This window comes from Phocoena phocoena, chromosome 20, assembly GCF_963924675.1.
Source record: "Phocoena phocoena chromosome 20, mPhoPho1.1, whole genome shotgun sequence".
NCBI classification, from domain to species: domain Eukaryota; kingdom Metazoa; phylum Chordata; class Mammalia; order Artiodactyla; family Phocoenidae; genus Phocoena; species Phocoena phocoena.
The window spans coordinates 11,458,874-11,477,179 of NC_089238.1; the positions used below are offsets into that span (position 1 = coordinate 11,458,874).

Genomic DNA, 18,306 nt, shown 5'->3' on the forward strand with positions numbered 1-18,306 from the left:
TGCCACGAAAGACGCACCCCCCGCTCCCCACCCCCGACCCCGGCTGAAAAGGGTGGAGCGGGCGGGGCCTAAGGCATGGGGCGGGGCTTGTAGGAGTGAGGGCCTAAGGAATAGGCGGGGCTGAAGCAGGGGGCGGGGGCTTCAGCAAGGAACTGAACTGGGGATGGGAGTGGAGGTGGGTTAAGGGCCAGGGCCTGAACCTTCTCCGCTAAAGAGGCTGGGCACACCGCTGGCAACCTGGAGGTTGGTGGGGAGACGCCCCAGGGCCTGAGGGAGAGGCGGACGCTGAAGTTTAGCTCAGGGTAAGTGAGGTCAAGCAGCAACCCCCACCCCCCAAGCACGGGAAGCCCCAGGTAGAGGAAGACCCCAAATGTTGACAGGTCGTGAAAAGAAAGCCTATGTCCCATACCAGCCAAGGAGACTCCCCTAGTTGAGGGAAGGAGAAAGCACCTGGAAGCCCCTACCTGCCTTCCCAACCAGACGGCATCCACCAGTGGAGAGCTGTTTTCCATCTCATTGCTTCTCTACTCCTGAGGCAAGTCACTTCCAAAATCCCTACTTCACACAGCTGGCTAAGTATTAAATAGATCTTATCTAGGTGCCCAGCAGACATTACCTCCCTCCCAGAGAAGGTAAATGGAGACAGTCTGGGATCACACAGTAACTAGGTAGATCAGGTCTATGACTCCTGGACAGGATTCAACTCCTAGACTTGCCACTGTATCCCTGTATATCAACACAGGTCAGGGGTCCAGGACAGGTTCCCAGGCGTGGATAGCTGCATCCTTTCCCCCAAGAAAAGCCGGCAGTTGGGAATCCCTGCCCTCCCCCTCCCCAACTCCCAGCCCAGGTCCCCTTCTCACCCAGGAAGGAAAGCCCCCAGTATTGTGTACGGAACTTGAGTTCCTACACTCTTAAAACAAGGAGTAGGGAAAGAGCAAGAGGCCACAACCTCAGCTGTAGCCACGGGGCAGCAGGAAGCAGTGTTTGGCCTCAGGGGGAGAAACAACAGAGATCCAGATTTAAGATTAGTAACTGTCCAGAAGCTGTGAGGGGTGAAGAGCCACCTGGAGAGGGGCTCTAGGCAGAGAGCACTGGCTGCTGACCCATTTGGTTTCCAAACCCTTGGGCTCTGTCGGCCTTGGAGATAGACAGCTAGCCCACCTCACCGAACTAGTTAAAAAATACCAGCACTCCCAAGGACATACAGGAGCGAAGCATGTGTGAATGAGGTTGAGAGAGTCTATGACTCCAAGGCAGTATTTCCTCCTTCAACAGATGAGGAAACTGAAGCCAAAAGGAGGGCAAGACCGTGGCAGCAGCCGGCACATGACGGTCCAGCATCCTGCCCACCCTCCAGCCAGATACCAGGCGAGGAACTCCGGGATTGGTACTGCGCCCAGGCTCTAATCAGCTCCTTCCTCCAGCCCATAAAGGAAAGAGTACAGCCGTGATGCCCACCTATGCCCTATCAAGGGCAGTTTTATTGGTGTCACTCATAAAAGGCCTTTCCCATCAGCCCCAAGCCTTTGCCTTCCCTTTCTGAGAAAGAAGCTGGTTCCTGGTCCTGGCCTCCTGGGAAACAGCACAGTTGGTCTGATGCCGCTGCAACACATGTGTGACACTCGGTGCAGATCCATGTGCAAATCTGTGTCCAGCTTCGGGGAGCAGGAGAAGGGGGAGAGCCAGGTCTGTGTGTGGAAGCTGGGCAGAGCCCGGCTGGCTGTAGAGATGTGCAGGCAAGGTGAGCAGACCCCAGATGCACCCCAGCTCCAGTGCCCACTGCTGTGGCTGAAGCTCAGGGCTGGGGGGCGGTATAATCAGAGATCCTGAGAGAGAAGCCCTTAGGCCAAAGCAGTAAGTGGAACAGGCCAGGGCAGGAGCCCAGGAGATTTCAGAGGGGGCAGCGTGTGTGCACGCACACAGCCCAGGGTCAGGAATACGATGTGCAAGGGGCCTTTGGTGTGTGGCTATGCCTCCCTTCCTTTCGGATCTGCAGGCCTGAGCCCCTGGCCTCCTGAAGCTGAGGGAACGCACCTAATGGGCGGGGGGTAAGGGGCGCGGCGGGGGGGGGGGGGGGGGGGGGCGGTTGGAAAGGAAACTCAGCTGGAAGTGGTTTAGGCCTCAAAGCCCACATCCTGTGGGAGGGTCTATCAAGGGGCCTGGCTGTCACAGTCCTCAGAGCTAGCAGAGTGACAGTCCTCTAGGAGTAGAGATGGTCGACATCCTCCAGGGGAGAAGGTGGCCCAGAGGCGAGGAGGTGGGTCAGTCCTGCCAGATGCAGGATCAGGAGGCCTCAGGCGGGCCTTCCCCCCTCCTCCTCCATCAGCAGCAGGCGGCGCCGGCCAGCCTCGTAATCGGCCTCGTCCACACTGACCAGCAGGCGGACAGCCTCCCGGCCCACGGCTTCACGCAGAGCCTCAGTCAGGAACACGCCCCGCAGGGCCTGCAGCAGGGCACCACTCAGGTAGTCACCCCAGAAGGCGTCCAGATAGGAGAGCTCTGAGAACTTGATGTCACAGACCACAGAGCCCAGGTCCCGAGAGCGCAGCACCGCCGTGGCCTGCCCAAACACGTCCAGCTGCCGTGCCAGGGCCTGGGGCCTCCGGGATGCCACGCCCTGCTCCAAGGCCGGCCCATGCTCACAGTACTCTGCTCGCACCCTGAGCCGGATGTCTGCGGAGAAGGAGGGACTGGTCAGGGAGGGGCCGACACACGGCGCAGCGGGGCCAAGGGGAAGAGGGGGACCGCCACCCTCCCTCGCTCCCTCCAGCCTCCTCCTGCTGCCCCTCACTGTGGGCTGCACTGCACCAGCCCCACAACCTTCCCCCTTCTGGTAACCACACCCAAGTACGGGTGACACCCTCACTCCGCTTCTCTCTTGTGGTCTGACCTGTTACCTCCTGACCTGGTGGCCTTGCTCTTCCCCTCATGTGCCCCACTCCAGCCTCACCACCTCCTCGCTGCCCCACCCCCCCCACCAGCAGGCAGGTTCCGCCCGGCCCTGCCTCTCCTTCAGCCCGGGGTGTTCTCTCCCCAGCGCCCATGGGACTTACTCCCTCACTTCCTACAGGCCTTTGCTCAGAGGCCACCTCCCCAGTGAGCCTACCTTGACCACCCTGTTTACCACCACCACCCGGCCCCAGGATTCCCAGTTCCCCTTTCCTTGCTCCATTTCTTCCCAAGGCACTTATCACCTTCTAACCTACCCTAAGCTCTCCCTTACCGTCAGGCTTATCACCTGTCTCCCCCCCAATGTGAGCTCCCTGAAGGGATTTTTGTCTGTCTTGTTCATTAGTGTAGCCCCATGACATACAGTAGGTACTCAATACACATTTGTGAAAGAACCAAGGCACGAATGAATGGACTTGCTTTTAGGTAAGCAGCTTTACCCCTCTTGCGTCCTCGAACAGGGAGATTCATGTGGGGCCAGTCATATCCTCAGCCCCACAACCACCAAGCAAGCACCAGGCCCAGGAGACTCAAGGCTGGAACTGGGCTGGCTCTACTGCAAGCAGGAGCTCTCTTTCCACAGAGGCTGCCAAGAAGGTGGGCTGTTAAGCCCATAGCTGCTGGGGGCCGTTTTGCCACCAGGAGGGGAGAGAATGAAACCTACACAAGGCCAAGGACAGAGAGGAAAAGACTCCTGAGGTTCATCACATGTGCGTGGAGCGCCTGGATCTTTAGCAATAATCAAGTTCCTTTTTGCTTAAGCCAGTCTGAGTTGTGTTTGTCACTTATAACCCTGCCTACGTCCACCCAAATGTGGTGGCAGCTCTGTGCAGGGGATAGGACACGGAACTTCCAAGGCTACCCCTGTAAATGTGATCTCAGGCGTATCACCCCCCTGCGGGATTACTGAATTCCCACCCGTGAATCGGGCTACTAACAGAACTTCCTCTCCACTCACAACACAGGCCATCCTGAGGATCTGCTATAAGCTGGAAATGACAAGCAGCAGAATCACACAAACTCATTTAATTCACAAACGACCCTGTGAGGCAGGCCCTTTTGTCACCCCAACTCACAGATGAGGAAACAGAGGCAAAGAGAAATGATGTGCCCAAGGTCGCACGGCCAGGGAGTAGCAAGGCATGACAGAGGGCACTGACTCTCCCACACCCCACAGAGCAGCCTCAGGTCAGTGGAGCTGATTCTAATCCAGGAGCCTTCAGGCGCTAGCTATGTGACCTGGGACAAGTCACCACCTCTCTGAGCCCAGGTTCCTGCCTAAACCAGGGGACAACCCCTACTGGAAAGCCTGTTCAGATGACGGTCCACCAATGGGTGCTAAAAAATGGCAGCCACCAGCAGCTCTGATGTGCCAAACGCTTTGCCCTTGGAGATTCAGCCTGATCAGCCCTGTGGGGCAGGGGCCGCAATGAACACATTTGACAGATGAGGTAACTGAAGCTCTGGGAGGGGAAGTGTCATACCCCTGACTCCTTTCACCTTTCAAAGACTGTGTCACCACAGAGCAGAAAGTAGAAGGCAAGTCCCTGCTTCCCCAGGCGACTTCTCAGCACTACCCACTTCCTCCTCCCACCCCAAACCCCAAATGCTTCCTTTTTCTGTCTTGAGGGGAAGCTCACCCTCTCTGCTTGAGGCCCAGGAAAACCTACCTGGCCTTAGCCCCCAGGACTTCCCACAACACTCAGACCTGGCTCCCTCCATGCTAAGGATCAGATAAGACCTCTGGGCCCACATCCTGGACTCCCGAGTGTCTAACCACGCCTCCGTAGCGTGGGCTGGGAGGCAGGGGGCTGGAGGAGCAGCACCTGTCCAAGGCCACACGGGCTGCTCAGTGGCAGAGGCACAGAGCCTGGTGGCGGAGAACGACAGACCTTGAGGCGAGTCCTGGCTCCGCCACTGTCTAGCTGTGGGGCCTTGGGCATGTGACCTCACCTCTCTGAGCCTCAGTTTCCCCATCTGAAAAACAAACAAACAAGAGGTCCCTGCTGCACGATGGGGTCATGAGGATTACATTAGGCAACTCATGAAGCATGTGACCAGGGCCTAGACGCCGAAGGCACCCCAAAACAGGAACTATAATTTCAACACTCACCTCTCTACCGCCACAGCCCCTGCCTAGGCCTCGCCCTCTCTCACCTGGGCCCCTGAGCCAACCTCCTCCCCTCCCCTCCTCCTTCAATCCCAGCTACATCCTCCCATACCCTGCCCTCCAGTCACAAGGGAAGTGGTCCCAGTACAAGCCTTACTCACAAAATGACCTGTCCACCTCTTCTGACCAGAATGCCCATCACCCACCAAGGCCCGGCTCACGGGACCTGTGGCCCGCCCAGGTGAATCCCCTCCCAGATGGCCTTTATCCTCAGCACAGACTGCTACTAGACCTGCGGTGGACACTGTCTATTCTCCCAGAGCCCACCGGACATGGTGGGGGTGGAAGGAGGACAGGATCAGGGGGGACCCTCATGTGTCCCATTCATCCTTCCATTCAACAGACATTTACTAAGTGCCAGGGACGGTGGGGAGACACGAGCGCCCCGCCACAAGTGGGACTGGAAGACATGTAAGCCCCAGTCAAGGAGCACTTTGTATAGGCCAGACCCTACCCAGGTGCTTTCCCTGTCTTAACCCCTGAGTCCTCACAGCACTTTCATTATCCCAAATACAGGTGAAGACATGGCCCAACCTCTGGTCTGAAACACAAGAGGACGGTACACAGAAGGGGAAGACAGGGAAACTCCACTGGAGAAGAGGAGAGATGTGTGTTATCTGAGCCACCACTCCACCCCGGCCCTGAACCATGGGCATCATGCACAATCTCTCTTTATTCCTCGCCAAAATAATTTAACCATAGGTGACACTTATATAGTACTTACTGCACTACCTTCACACATTTCACATCTATTGACCTTTATTTTTTCTTTTTTTTTTGCGGTACGTGGGCCTCTCACTGCTGTGGCCTCTCCCGTTGTGGAGCACAGGCTCCGGATGCGCAGGCTCAGCGGCCATGGCTCACGGACCCAGCTGCTCCACGGCATGTGGGATCTTCCTGGACCTGGGCACAAACCTGTGTCCCCTGCATCGGCAGGCGGACTCCCAACCACTGCGCCACCAGGGAAGCCCTATTGACCTTTTTGATCATGCCTGCAACCTTATGAGGCAGTGCTATTTGTCCCCTTTTTGTAGATGAGGAAACTAAGGCACAGAGGATGAGTCACCTGCCCAAGGCCACACAGGCAGGAAATGGCAGAGCTGGAGTTCCAACCGAGATGCCTGGCTTCAGAGCCCAAGCTCTTTTAACTATCCCTATCCTGTTTGCTGCCTCTCATACAACCATACACAGAAGTCCATAATTAAAAGACATTCCAAGGGTCAGGAGAGGAAATTATAGAGAACGATTCAGATCGAAACAATCAGAGAGGACCTCTCCAGGAAATGACACTGGAAGTAAAATGTGAAAGAGGACAAGTAAGTCGAGACAGGAAAGCAGTGAAAAGAGGAGTGACTTTCCCAGAAGAGATCGGTGTGTGTTAAAGTCCAGAGGCAAAAAATGAACTTGGGGCATTCACAGGCTGGGGGCCAGCATGGTGGAAAAGGGTACAAGGGGACAACTGGAAGCGCAGGGCTGACCACGCCCTGGCAGGCTGGGGCAGGGAGTCTGGGGCCTCCTGAGCTGACCACACCTCTCTGCACCTCGGTGGCCTCCTCCATAAAACAACCTCACTCCAGTACCTGTTCTAATGGGGCCACTGTGAGGATTACAAGGCTGGATGCAGCAGGAAGGAAGTGGCCTCAGGATACCAAGACAACTCCAGCTGCTCTGCAGAAGCAGCAGGGCGGTCAGAAAAAGCGCCAGGTCAGCACTCGGGGAAGGCTGAAGGCGGCTGAACAGTTTCCTCCGGCCAGGAACACACCAAATGCTTGGTCAACAGCATTTGTCAACAGTCCCTCGCCAATGGTAGGGAGATGCTCCCTGCCCCCAGGACGGAGGGTGGGGCCCCGTCTTCCTCCAGAGGAGAGCTGCTCCCGCTTCCTGCACTCAGGTGGGCCCCCACACTTTTTTTAAAAAAATAATAAATTTGTTTACTTATTTTTGGCTACATTAGGTCCTCATTGCTGCGCACGGGCTTTCTCTAGTTGTGGAGAGCAGGGGCTACTCTTCGTTGTGGTGCATGGGCTTCTCATTGCGGTGGCTTCTCTTGTTGCAGAGCACAGGCTCTAGGCACGTGCGGGCTTCAGTAGTTGTGGCACATGAGTTCAGCAGCTGTGGCTCGTGGGCTCCAGAGCACAGCCTCAGTAGTTGTGGTGCCCAGGCTTAGTTACTCGCAGCATGTGGAATCTTCCTGGACCAGGGCGGATTCTTAACCACTGCGCCACCAGGGAAGCCCCCCAACACTCTCTTGTTCCCCTACCCGACACCTCATCAGTCTCTCTTCTGGGACAGAATGGGCCGCAGAGGGAAATGGGAGGGGCTTTCCAGTGGGAGATCAGGAAAGGTATGAGGGACAGGCCCAGGTGAGCAGGTGAGCAGCGTTCTGTGCCAGACCCTGTGCCGGAGGCCAGGGATGACTCTCACTCAGGTCTCCCCTCCGGGAAAGGCTGGGGACACAGAGGACCTGTGCCCAGGAGAGAGAATCAGCCAGTAAGCTCTAAGGGACAGACTCCACCCTCCAATGCCACACCAATACCAGCACCTCCTCTGGACAAAAGCCGGCTCCCTCTCCTGCTCCAGTCTTTTCCCCAAGGCACAGCCAGAGTCACGGTGTCACTGTAAAGTTCTTCAACCTTTCCTGAACTAATGGATGGAGGCAGTGAGCAGCTGCTGCCACCAAGGGCAGTTAAGAGACAAGCAGCCTCTGCCTGCTTCCTAAAGGAAGAGCACAATACCACCTAGGAGGTGAGCTTGAAAAAAAACAGAAGGGGGGCTTCCCTGGTGGCGCAGTGGTTAAGAATCCACCTGCCAGTGCAGGGGACACAGGTTCGATCCCTGGTCCGGGAAGATCCCACATGCCACGGAGCAACTAAGCCTGTGCGCCACAACTACTGAGCCTGCGCTCTAGAGCCCTCGAGCTACAACTACTGAGCCCGCGTGCCACAACCACTGAAGCCTGTGCGCCTAGCACCCATGCTCTGCAACAAGAGAAGCCACCGCAATGAGAAGCCCATGCGCAGCAACGAAGACCCAATGCAGCCCCCAAAATTAATTAATTAAAATTATTATTTTTTTTTTAAAAAAAGGGCATTTCCTGGTGGTCCAGGGGTTAGGATGCAGCACTTCCGTTGCCAAGGGCGGGGGTTCAATCCCTGGTCAGGAAACTAAGATCCTGCAAGCCGCACAGCGTGGCCAAAATAAGAAAATAAAAAAACAAAACCATCAAACCACAATCTGATCAAGCCTCTCCAGGCCCAACTACCAATTTTCAGGAAATACGACAGGGGAACATGTTCAGTCAATCCTACCACAGAACGCAATCTGCAAAAGCCAGTCTTTGGGAAACACTACGGGACAACTACTTTCAACAGATACAAGGGTGGTGGGGGAGAAATCAGAGGTGATGGGGGAAACCTATAAATTAGGAGAGACTTAAGAGAACCAATATTTATAAGAATTAGAAATTAAAGCACTGAGCAGACACATGAGAGTAAGAAGTTATTGTTATTTTTTTGGTGTGATTTTTTTTTTTTAAGAATTCTTACTCTTTTTTTTTTTTTTTTTTTTGGCTGCGCAGGTTGCAGGATCTTAGTTTCCCGACCAGGGACTGAACTCGGGCCACAGCAGTGAAAGCGCCAAGTCCAAGTCCTAACCACTGGACCATCAGGGAACTCCCCAGTTCTCATCTTCTAGAAATACACAGTGAAAAATCTACCAGTGAAATAAAAGGACACCTGGAACTGACTCCAAAACAACGTGGCTAATGAAACAAGATGAGCCATGACCTGACAACTGCTGAGGTTGGGGGCCAGGGAGCCAGGATTCGTTATGTTAATCTGCTTCTATTTCTTCTCCATAGGAAACACTGAAGGAAAAAAAAGCAAAGTGCAGCCTGTCATTCAAGTCCTCCCACTGCTTTCCATCATTTAAACAAACGCAAAGCCTGGCCCGTGGCTCCCAGGCTCTGCAGGATGGACCCCTGGTCACCTCTCCTGCCCTCACCTCCTGGCAGCCTCCCCGCACTCCCTCTGCTCCAGCTCTGCCAGCTTCCTCTCGGTCCCAGCACCACCACTGCCATGTCCCCACACAGGCCTCTGCTCCTGCTGTCCCCTCAATCTGAAACACCCTACCTCAGCCATCCACACACTCCTACCTCTCCTCCTGTCTTCTGAGAGGCCTTCCTAGACCACCCTACCTTGAAAATCCACCTAGAACTGGATTTTCCATCATTCTCTACCCCCTCCCCCTGCTTGTTTCTCTTCACAGCTGACATCTGAAGTTTCTCTTCCTTCCCTTAGCCTTCTCCTCCCACCAGAACACAAGCTCCATGAGGGCAGGGGCCTCCAGTCCCTTCTGTGGGATGTAAGCAGGTAGTCAATGCTCTATAAACACACGTGGACCAACCAAATGAGCAAACCCGAGCTTTGGTCCAGCCCTGCCCCTCCACACAATGGGGGACGGCATCCCTACCTCAAGGGCCGTCTTGAGAATTCAAGGTCAGGTGAGGAGCACGCTCAGCGCAGGGCGCAGTGGACGGCCCTGAGAGGGATGTAGAGACTCAGAGGTCCTGTGTCTGAGCCCAGGATCCCCCATGGCCCCTTCCTCACACTCTTGGGGCCTCCGGAGTTCAGTCTGGTTCTATCCCTCAGTGGAAGGCAGCTGCCTGGGGCTCAACCCCCACAGCTATCACAGGTGAGGAGGAAGCAAGAATGGCAGACCCGTTCCTCACTCAGGTCTGGAGGGACCTCCTTCCACCCCTGGGACTAGGCCATCTCCATTTTCAGGGCCCTACTGGGGAAAGCCTCACTCCAGCCCCACCCTGCCTGGTGAGTCAGCAGTCAGACCTGCGCAGCCACGCCCCACAGCAAGAGACAGCCACACCCAGGGTCACAACCTCCCCAGCCTCAGAGAAGAGATGGAGGCCTCCAGCAGCAAGACCCCTCACGGCCTCAGCCTGGCCTGCTCCCTAGGGAGGCAGTGACCCTCTAGGCCACCCAGCCAGTGGGTGGCTCTGGTAATTAACTCCTGACTCTGGGGAGAGTCACGACCAAACAGCCACCCCCTCAAGTGCGGGCTGTCTGAGGACTCAGGCTAGCTCCACTGGCCTGTTCCTCCTGAAAGCAGCCAGCACAGGTGTCTACAGCCTCATCTAGGGAGCGGCTAGGACCACCAGGGTCTGGGGGACCGCAATGGGCACCGGGAGGAGGCAGGCTCATGCACTCTGGGGGTTGGAGGTTCTGCAGATGGCAGGAGGAAGCGCCCTGAGGCCAAGGTCTCCTGGGGGATGCAGAGCTGCTGCCACCTGCCCCTCAACCTTCCCTCCTATAATTCCACCCCCACCCACCCAGCCTGAGCCTCTCACCAGCTGATACCCTCTGTGACCAGAGCCTTGCCCAACTCAGAGGAGGGGGTACCAGAGGGGCGTGTGGGAGTGTGTGAGAGAGTGTGCGCCCTACCCGTGCCTGTGTCCTCCCCTTAGGACCAGTGAGAATTTCTTAAGGGCAAGGTCTGCATGAGTCTGCATAGCAGAGTCCCCTAACCCATCCAACCCACCTGTCTGCAGGTACAGTCAACCCTATATCCAAAATGTTTATTTCCTTAAGTCCACCTCCTTCTCACCCTCTCCAGCGCCACTACCCCAGGCCAGACCTCTGCCTCATCCTGTTGGACTGTGAAGCCCCTCCACTCATTTCCCTGCTTCCACTTTGTGGATTTATTTCATGTGCACCTACAGAGCATGTGCTACATGTCCAGCACTGTTCTAAACACTTTGCAAATTGTAACTCATTTATTAACTGATTTTCCAGATGAAACTGGAGTTCCTTTAAAAACTGGTATCAGATCACTTCACTCCCCTGCTAAAAACCCTTGGAAAGCCCTTGACTCAGAATAAAATCTAACTCCCATCTGCTCTGAGGCCTGCCAGGCCCAGCTGCTCAGCCCCTGCCTGGCTCCTCCAACAAAAAATGACATTGAGGGCAGGGGACTGTCAGGAAAGGCTTCCTGGAGGAGGCGGCACACAACACAATCCTTCAACTATGGGCAGGATGTAGACAAGCGAGTAGGCAACAGAAAAGACAGGGATTCCACTGTGCTGTACAGATGCATGGAGTTGCTGCCCACCCACTGGGTGTCACACCCCAGATGAGGGCCCATTCTCCCACCCTTCAGCTCTACTGGCTGCAACGGGCACTGCACATGCACTCCCAAGGCACGCACAGACACCTACCACAGGTCACTTTGCCTTCTGAGGTAGGCCCAGCTGGCTCCTGCTGCTGCTGGGGGGTGGCTGGACCTCCTCTCTGCCGCCGTCTGGCGCCACCACTGGGACGGCCCCGACTCCGCCGCTGCCGTTTAGTTGGGGGAGAACCTGAGGAGAGAAAGATGGTGTAGGTTGAAGACCAGATGATGGGTGGAGCACCAAGGTGGGTGCCCAAGGAAGCGCTCAAGGCTGTACTCCACGCTGTCAGACCCTGGGTGAGCCCCTCTGCTTCCTGGGCCATAAGATGGCTAATAAGTACAAGTTAGCATCATCTGGAAGGACAGACGAGCACACCCCACCACCTGGCAGTCCCACTCTCAGGTGTGACCCCAGAGAAACCCTGACTACTCACCCCAGGAAACAGGCAGGACACCAGTAGCTGGAGCTCTGTTTATAGTTCCTGACCACATAAACCTGAAGACAATGTAAATGTCTGGCAAAAAGTACACGGAGTAATTTCCACAAAAGACTGCTTAGTGAACTAAAGCAAGTGAAAAACAAATATCTACAGTTTGCTATGTTTTGTATAAAAAAGGAGAGGAAACAAGAATATATACATTGTTTGCTATTTTTGCAAGATGAAACACTGTAAGGCTATGTTAGAAGTGAATGAAACTGATTATCTATTGGGAAGGAGAGAAATACCAACGGAAATGATACTTCTAAGAACATCTTTTTTACATACTTTAGTTTTGACTTTGGAATCATGTAACTGTTTTACAACATACTCAAAAATTTAACAAGAGACAAAAGAAACAAACCATAAAATTAAACACAAACAGAAACAAATGGATCTAGCTATATATAAAATCAGTAACAAGAAGCAGAAAAAAGAAGGGTCTTAAGTAACTAGGAAGAACATTCTGACTGTAAACTCTCAGTAGGATATACTCTGAAAACAATTAGAACCACAAAAATATCTTATGTTTCATTCAGTAGACACAGCAGTGGTACTGACATTATAAATTTGAAGCTATTTCATTATTGTTGTAAAATAAAGCAAAATAAGTCCATGTCTTAATGTTACCAAGAACCAAGATTTTCAGTGTAAGACAAAAAAGTCCTCGTAGGACTACTGAGCCCGTGTGCCGCAACTACTGAAGCCCGCGCACCCTAGAGACAGGCTCTGCAACAAAGAGAAGCCGCCGCAACGAGAAGCCCGCATACCACACGAAGAGTAGCCCCCGCTAGCCGCAACTAGAGAAAGCCCACACGCAGCAACAAAGACCCAATGCAGCCAAAAATAAATTAATTAAAAAAAAAAGTCCTTGTAGGGAATTCCCTGGTGGTACAGTGGTTACAACCTCACAGTTTCACCGCTGAGGGCGCAGGTTCAATCCCTGGCCAGGGAACTAACATCCCCGCAAGCAGCACAGCCAAAAAAAAAAAAAATCCTTATAATGTTATGTTTGAATTGAAAATGCTAATGTGAACTTTTTTTTTTTTTTTTTTTTGCGGTACGCGGGCCTCTCACTGTTGTGGCCTCTCCCGTTGCGGAGCACAGGCTCCGGACGCGCAGGCCCAGCGGCCATGGCTCACGGGCCCAGCCGCTCCGCGGCATGTGGGATCTTCCCGGACCGGGGCACGAACCCATGTCCCCTGCATCGGCAGGCGGACTCTCAACCACTGCGCCACCAGGGAAGCCCCTAATATGAACTTTTATGAAAAGCAATTTCTAGTTCTGTTCACTGTAAGCGCCTAAAAACAATGCGCACACTCAGCACCCGGATCTTGGTCTCCAAATACCGCTGCCTCTAAGAGAAACCAGGCTTCTGGAAACAGCGGATTCCAGGGCTGGGGAAGGGAAAACACAAGTGAATCCTGGACACCTTGCAGTCCATCTTGCAGTCCTACAAAGCAGGAAGCACCCAAAGAATGATGGAGACACATCAAAAGGACACAGGATGTAGCCAATTTGAACATCAGGAAGAATAACTAATTGATTATAACAGTAAATAAATAAGAATATATGAGTCTATGGTGACACCCCTCACTAAGTAAAAAGAGAGAGGGAGGGATGGAGGGGAAGAAAAAAGTAAAACTCCTCTTGAGGAAATGCCAGCTAATAGACATAGCAGAGAATTAGAAAACCACCATTTCATGAACACCAGTATAGCAACTGGTTCAGGCAGAGATCACCAATGGCTGCTAAACCCACTGGGGATGCTGTTGGTGAACACGACGTGCCAAAGTGTCATCTCACAGATTATTTACTAACCACAAGGGGAAAAAATATCTCTGTACGAAGGACAAATACAGCAGACACCACCTTAACCAAGTGATCGAACTTGCTCACTCACAACAGGAAAACCAGGCCTCCTGATGTGCTCTAATGCGAAGACCACGGCATCAACCAAGGAGCATGCCAGCCAAAAACACGTAACCTGAATCTAACCAACTCTCCAAACCCGATTCCCAAACTACAGGGGACAGACGGATAAGTTAAATGATACCATCAGGAAATTATCAGGCATATCTGGAAACAAACAGGACATTGTACAAAACAAGTGGCCTGGTCAATGTCATGGGGGGAAAAAAGAAAAAGGTACGGGGTAGTGGGGGGGGGTTTCCATAGTAAGAGATTAAGGAGACTAATAACTGAATGTACAGCAACACAACTATGAGTGGATCCTGAAAGTGCAGACAATATTGAGAAGATCTGAAAATGGACCATTAGGATAACAGAGAATAAGTATTTATGTCCTTTCTTAGGTATGACAGTAGTCTTGAAGTGGTTTCAGACAATCTTCTGATTCTCAGGAGATGCCTGCCAATTTCGGGGTAAAGTGTCCTGATGCCTGTAATTTACTTTCAAAGAGTTCAACAAAAAGAAAACAGAATTAGGGACTTCCTTGGTGGTCCAGTGGTTGAGAATCCACCTTCCAATGCAGGGGACACAGGTCCGATCCCTGGTCGGGGAACTAAAATCTCACATGCCACGGGGCAATTGAGCCCGCAAGTGCCTCAACTAGAGAGAAGCCTGCACACTGCAACGAAAAATCCCAAGTGCCGAAACTAAGATCCGATGCAGCCAAAAACAAACGAATAAATATTTAAAAAAAAGAAAAAACAGAATTACACATACATGCACATAAAGCAAACCTGGCAAAATGTTAAAATTACTGAGTCTACGTGGAAGTTACAAACACATTCACTGCACTCATCTTTCCACTTCTCGGTGTATTTGAAATACGTTTGAATGATTAAAAACTTGGAAAAAAAAAAAAAAACTTGGGGGAGGGGAGGAGAGTGGATAAATTAATTGCCATGGCAATTAAACAAAACCAATTAGAAACCCAACATGAATAAATCTCAGAAACATGTCCAACAAAGACAGCCATGTGAAGAATGACACCCATGATGTGGTGCCATTTAAATGACATATAAAACCACAAGAAACAATTCCATAAGTTGTTTCTAGACACGTGCTTTTGCAACAACAAACACACACACAAACACAAAGCAAAAATGAGACAGAATCACCCCCACGGGCTCCTTCCTTGATGGGTCAGGATGGGGTAGGTTCATCAGGGTTCAGAAGGGAGAGAGAGAGACTGCTGGCGCGCCCACAGGGCTGGGCTCACCTGTCTCCCACTGACCCTGCTCAACATCTGAAGAACTCCTTGACTGCTGACTGCGACGGCAGCCGCCCTCGGTCCTCTTTGAAGAAGAGCTGGACGTGCCATAGCTGGAGCGTTCTGGAGACACTGTGGGGAGAGAAGAATGGAAAGAAGTATTCAAAGCCTGCGACTTCTCCCAGGCCCAGCCTCCAATTCCCACCCCCTCACCCCCACCCCAGAAGAAAACCTGCTCCACAGGGTGCCTTAGTTCCCCAGAACTCAAAGCCCAGATACCCACTCCCTCTCAAACACCTGCAGCCCAGTAATTGTTCGGTGCCTCCCAGGGTAAAACACTCATCACCTTCTGGGGCCACCCAATCCATGTCTACAGCAGCTCCAACTGTCAGTTATCCTGTAAGCTGAGTTATGGTCAGGATTCCTGCAATGCTGGCTGCCCCCATCTGTCAACTGCCCCCGGCTCTCCCTGAGGCCCCAAAGAGTAAGCAGGCCTCTGCAGGGTCCCCAGATCTTCTCTTCCAGAGCCTGACCTCCAGACATATTTTTCCAAAAATGCTGTCAGTTCTGCACAAGGGATGCCTTTCTCCTGGTTACCCAAATCCCATGGGCTTACCCTGGGCAGGAAAGCTCACAAAACCCCTCCCTAAACTAGCCACAGCACCTCTAGTAATCCCGCCAAGGGCTCAAAAGCACAAAGCCTATGCACACAAGGGGCTCTTCACCTTCTCAGGACTGCTGTCCTATAGGAGCACTTCCCTTACAAGGATTAAGGGCACCAACTCTGGAGACAAACCAGCAAGGTTTAAATCCTAGCTCCCACTTTCTAGCTGTGTTATCTGCAAGCTCCTATGTGGCATGGCTTCTCACCTACCTCTGTGCCCTTACTTTGACCTCTGCTCCTGCCACACTGGCCTCTGATAATGCCAAACTCAGTCCTACCTCAGGACTTAAAAGCTTGTCTTTCCCTCTGCCTGGAATTTCCTACTCTGAGATCTATGCACCAGGGTGGCAGTGCAGCCTCAGTTCAAATGCCTCCTTCTCAGAAAGGTCTTGACTGGTTATGGAATCTTTTTTTTTTTTTTGCTGTACGCGGGCCTCTCACCGCCACGGCCCCTCCCGCCTCGGAGCACAGGCTCCGGACACGCAGGCCCAGCCACCCCGCGGCATGCGGGACCCTCCCGGACCGGGGCACGAACCCGCGTCCCCCGCATCAGCAGGCGCACTCCCAACCACTGCACCACCAGGGAAGCCCTGGTTATGGAATCTTAACCTCCTTTCACTCTGAAGCATTCCACTCCCTACTTTCTCTCTCTGCTCCATTACTCTGTTTCAGTCCTTCCATAACCACGTCTAAAAGTAAATCGTTCAAATAAAGTCATCTTCATATACAGAATAAAAAAAAGTAAATCGTTCACCTGTCTTATAGTCTTGATACTCCTCCCAAATGTTTGTTCCTCATGGAACACTTTGTCAGTCCCGTCAAGCTGTATCTCCTGTTCCCTATTCCCCGGGCACACAGGATTCAGCTGTTTTATGTGGGCAATCTGCCTAAATTCTCCAACCTACTGCTTTCCCTGTACAGTGGGGACGATGACAGGACTTCCTCTTAGGATTACCGGGAGGATATAGGATGATAGTACATATGAAGAAGGGCTTACTGCTGTGCCCGGCAAGAAGTAAGCCCTCTGTAAACAGACACTACAAACATCACTATTGATGTAGCCAAATCCCAAAGGCTCACTCCTCCCAATGCCATGCCTCCTCCCTCTTGTGTTTCTCATTGATACTCTGGGAGGAGGAAAAGAGTGCGATGGGACACGTACTGAGATGGCACTCTCCATATCAGACACCGTGGAGGCCCAGCAAAAGCAAGGCCCTCTCCCCACCGGAAGTCTGTCACCCTCCCATTCCACGATACCTGGCCAGCGCCTCTTGCGCGCCAGGTGTGGCAGCAAGTCGTGACGGGATAGCACGCGCAGGAGTTGCCCCAGCAGCCTCAAGTTGCTCTCATCGCACTGCCCGCGGCGCTCCAGCTCCAGCAGCAGCTCCAGGCCGCTGCGGGCGCGGGCCAGGCCGCCGGCGGCGCCGGGGACCTCGTCCAGCAGGAAGGTTAGCAGCTCCAACTCGCACTCGGTCAGTTGCCCGCCCACCACCTCGAACATACGGTGAAGCGACAGCATCCCGTAGTAATCCAGGCACTCATCCTCCTCCCAGCTCGGGGCCGGGGTCGACCCGGACAGCGCCATACCCGGGGGAGAGGGGCGGAAAAAGCTCAGAACCAGGGCCTAGAACACACACAGCGGGGAGGGGGCAGTGGTCAGCGACGCGGAGGCCCGGACCTCACCCCCGCCAGTGCGTCTCCCCTTCCGAGTGCCGCCGGGCAGGGCCACCCTCACATCCCAGCCGTTTTAGCCTCCCCCTTCTCCCGCAAGAGAATGGTATCGCCCGAGGTCCCCTAGTAACAGGTCCAGACGCCAGACCCCTCTTGTCCTCCGGCCAGTCGGGCAGGCCCAGCCCGAATGCCCCTACCCAGGTGGTATGTTCCGAACAGGCCTCCCACCCGACTAAATGACTCGGTTCGAACAAGCCTGGGGGCCCAACGCGGGCCACCCCGCCAATTGCCCTTTGACTATGGGTACTACTGTCCAGACATGTTCCTTGGCTGCGTCCAGAGGTACTGTCCGACCAGCCCCACAGCTCCACCTAAGTGGTACAGTCCGAAAGTGACCCTCTGCCCCCTACAATGGGACCGACCAAAGCAGCCCTTCGCTCCACACAGGTGGCGCTGTACGAATCCGACCCCCTCGCCCTGTAAGGGTGGTACCGCCCTCTCCCCAGCACCCAGGTGGTCCGGTCTACCCGCCACCAGTAGCTTGTAGGCCTCTCCACATCCTCACCGAATTCCGGCGCCTCACGACTCCTGGGCGACGGCCGCGGCCACTTGTTTTGTATCTTTCTGGCACCTTCTCTATTATTACGCCTGCGTCACCTCGCTCCTCCCCCTTCCCCCAACTCGCGCAGGTGCGACCGCCACGCCCCTTAAGCGCAAGCGCAGAGAGAGGCTTCCAAGCCCCTCCCTCCGGGCCCGCCCCCAACCGTAACGTCCGGCCGCCCTGTACTGCGCCTGCGCAGAGCGAGAGCGGTTCCGCGTCTGGGCTGGATCTGGTACCATTTTGCCGGATAGCTTCTGCCGGTGACATAAGTTTCAGGGTCCTTCGTGCCCTCACGACCTGTTGAAACTACTTATGTCACGGACTACAGCCCCCTCCTTATCACGGCCTAGACGCTCACATTACCACTGCTCCCAGCTACCCATGGCAAAGGACCACAATCACGACCGTACT

General features: G+C 53.8%; 1 protein-coding gene across 2 annotated transcripts; it reads right to left on the reverse strand.

Annotated features, from left to right (window-relative positions):
• Positions 1 to 1,454: 1,454 nt before the first annotated feature.
• DEDD2 (death effector domain containing 2) lies at positions 1,455 to 17,925 on the reverse strand. Of its 2 annotated transcripts, none has more exons than XR_010657680.1 (5): positions 16,881 to 17,208; positions 14,969 to 15,091; positions 11,352 to 11,492; positions 2,108 to 2,676; positions 1,455 to 1,691 (listed from the first exon to the last, which is right to left on the reverse strand). XR_010657680.1 is itself a non-coding variant. In XM_065899052.1 (5 exons), exons 2-5 carry the CDS (start codon positions 17,206 to 17,208, stop codon positions 2,297 to 2,299), a joined length of 972 nt encoding a protein of 323 aa, XP_065755124.1. In that variant the 5' UTR covers positions 17,209 to 17,247; positions 17,860 to 17,925; the 3' UTR covers positions 1,455 to 2,296. The 2 variants fall into 2 exon arrangements, 1 of the variants encoding a protein (XP_065755124.1); XM_065899052.1 differs by adding an exon at positions 17,860 to 17,925 and having other exon boundaries at positions 1,455 to 2,676; positions 16,881 to 17,247.
• Positions 17,926 to 18,306: the final 381 nt, after the last annotated feature.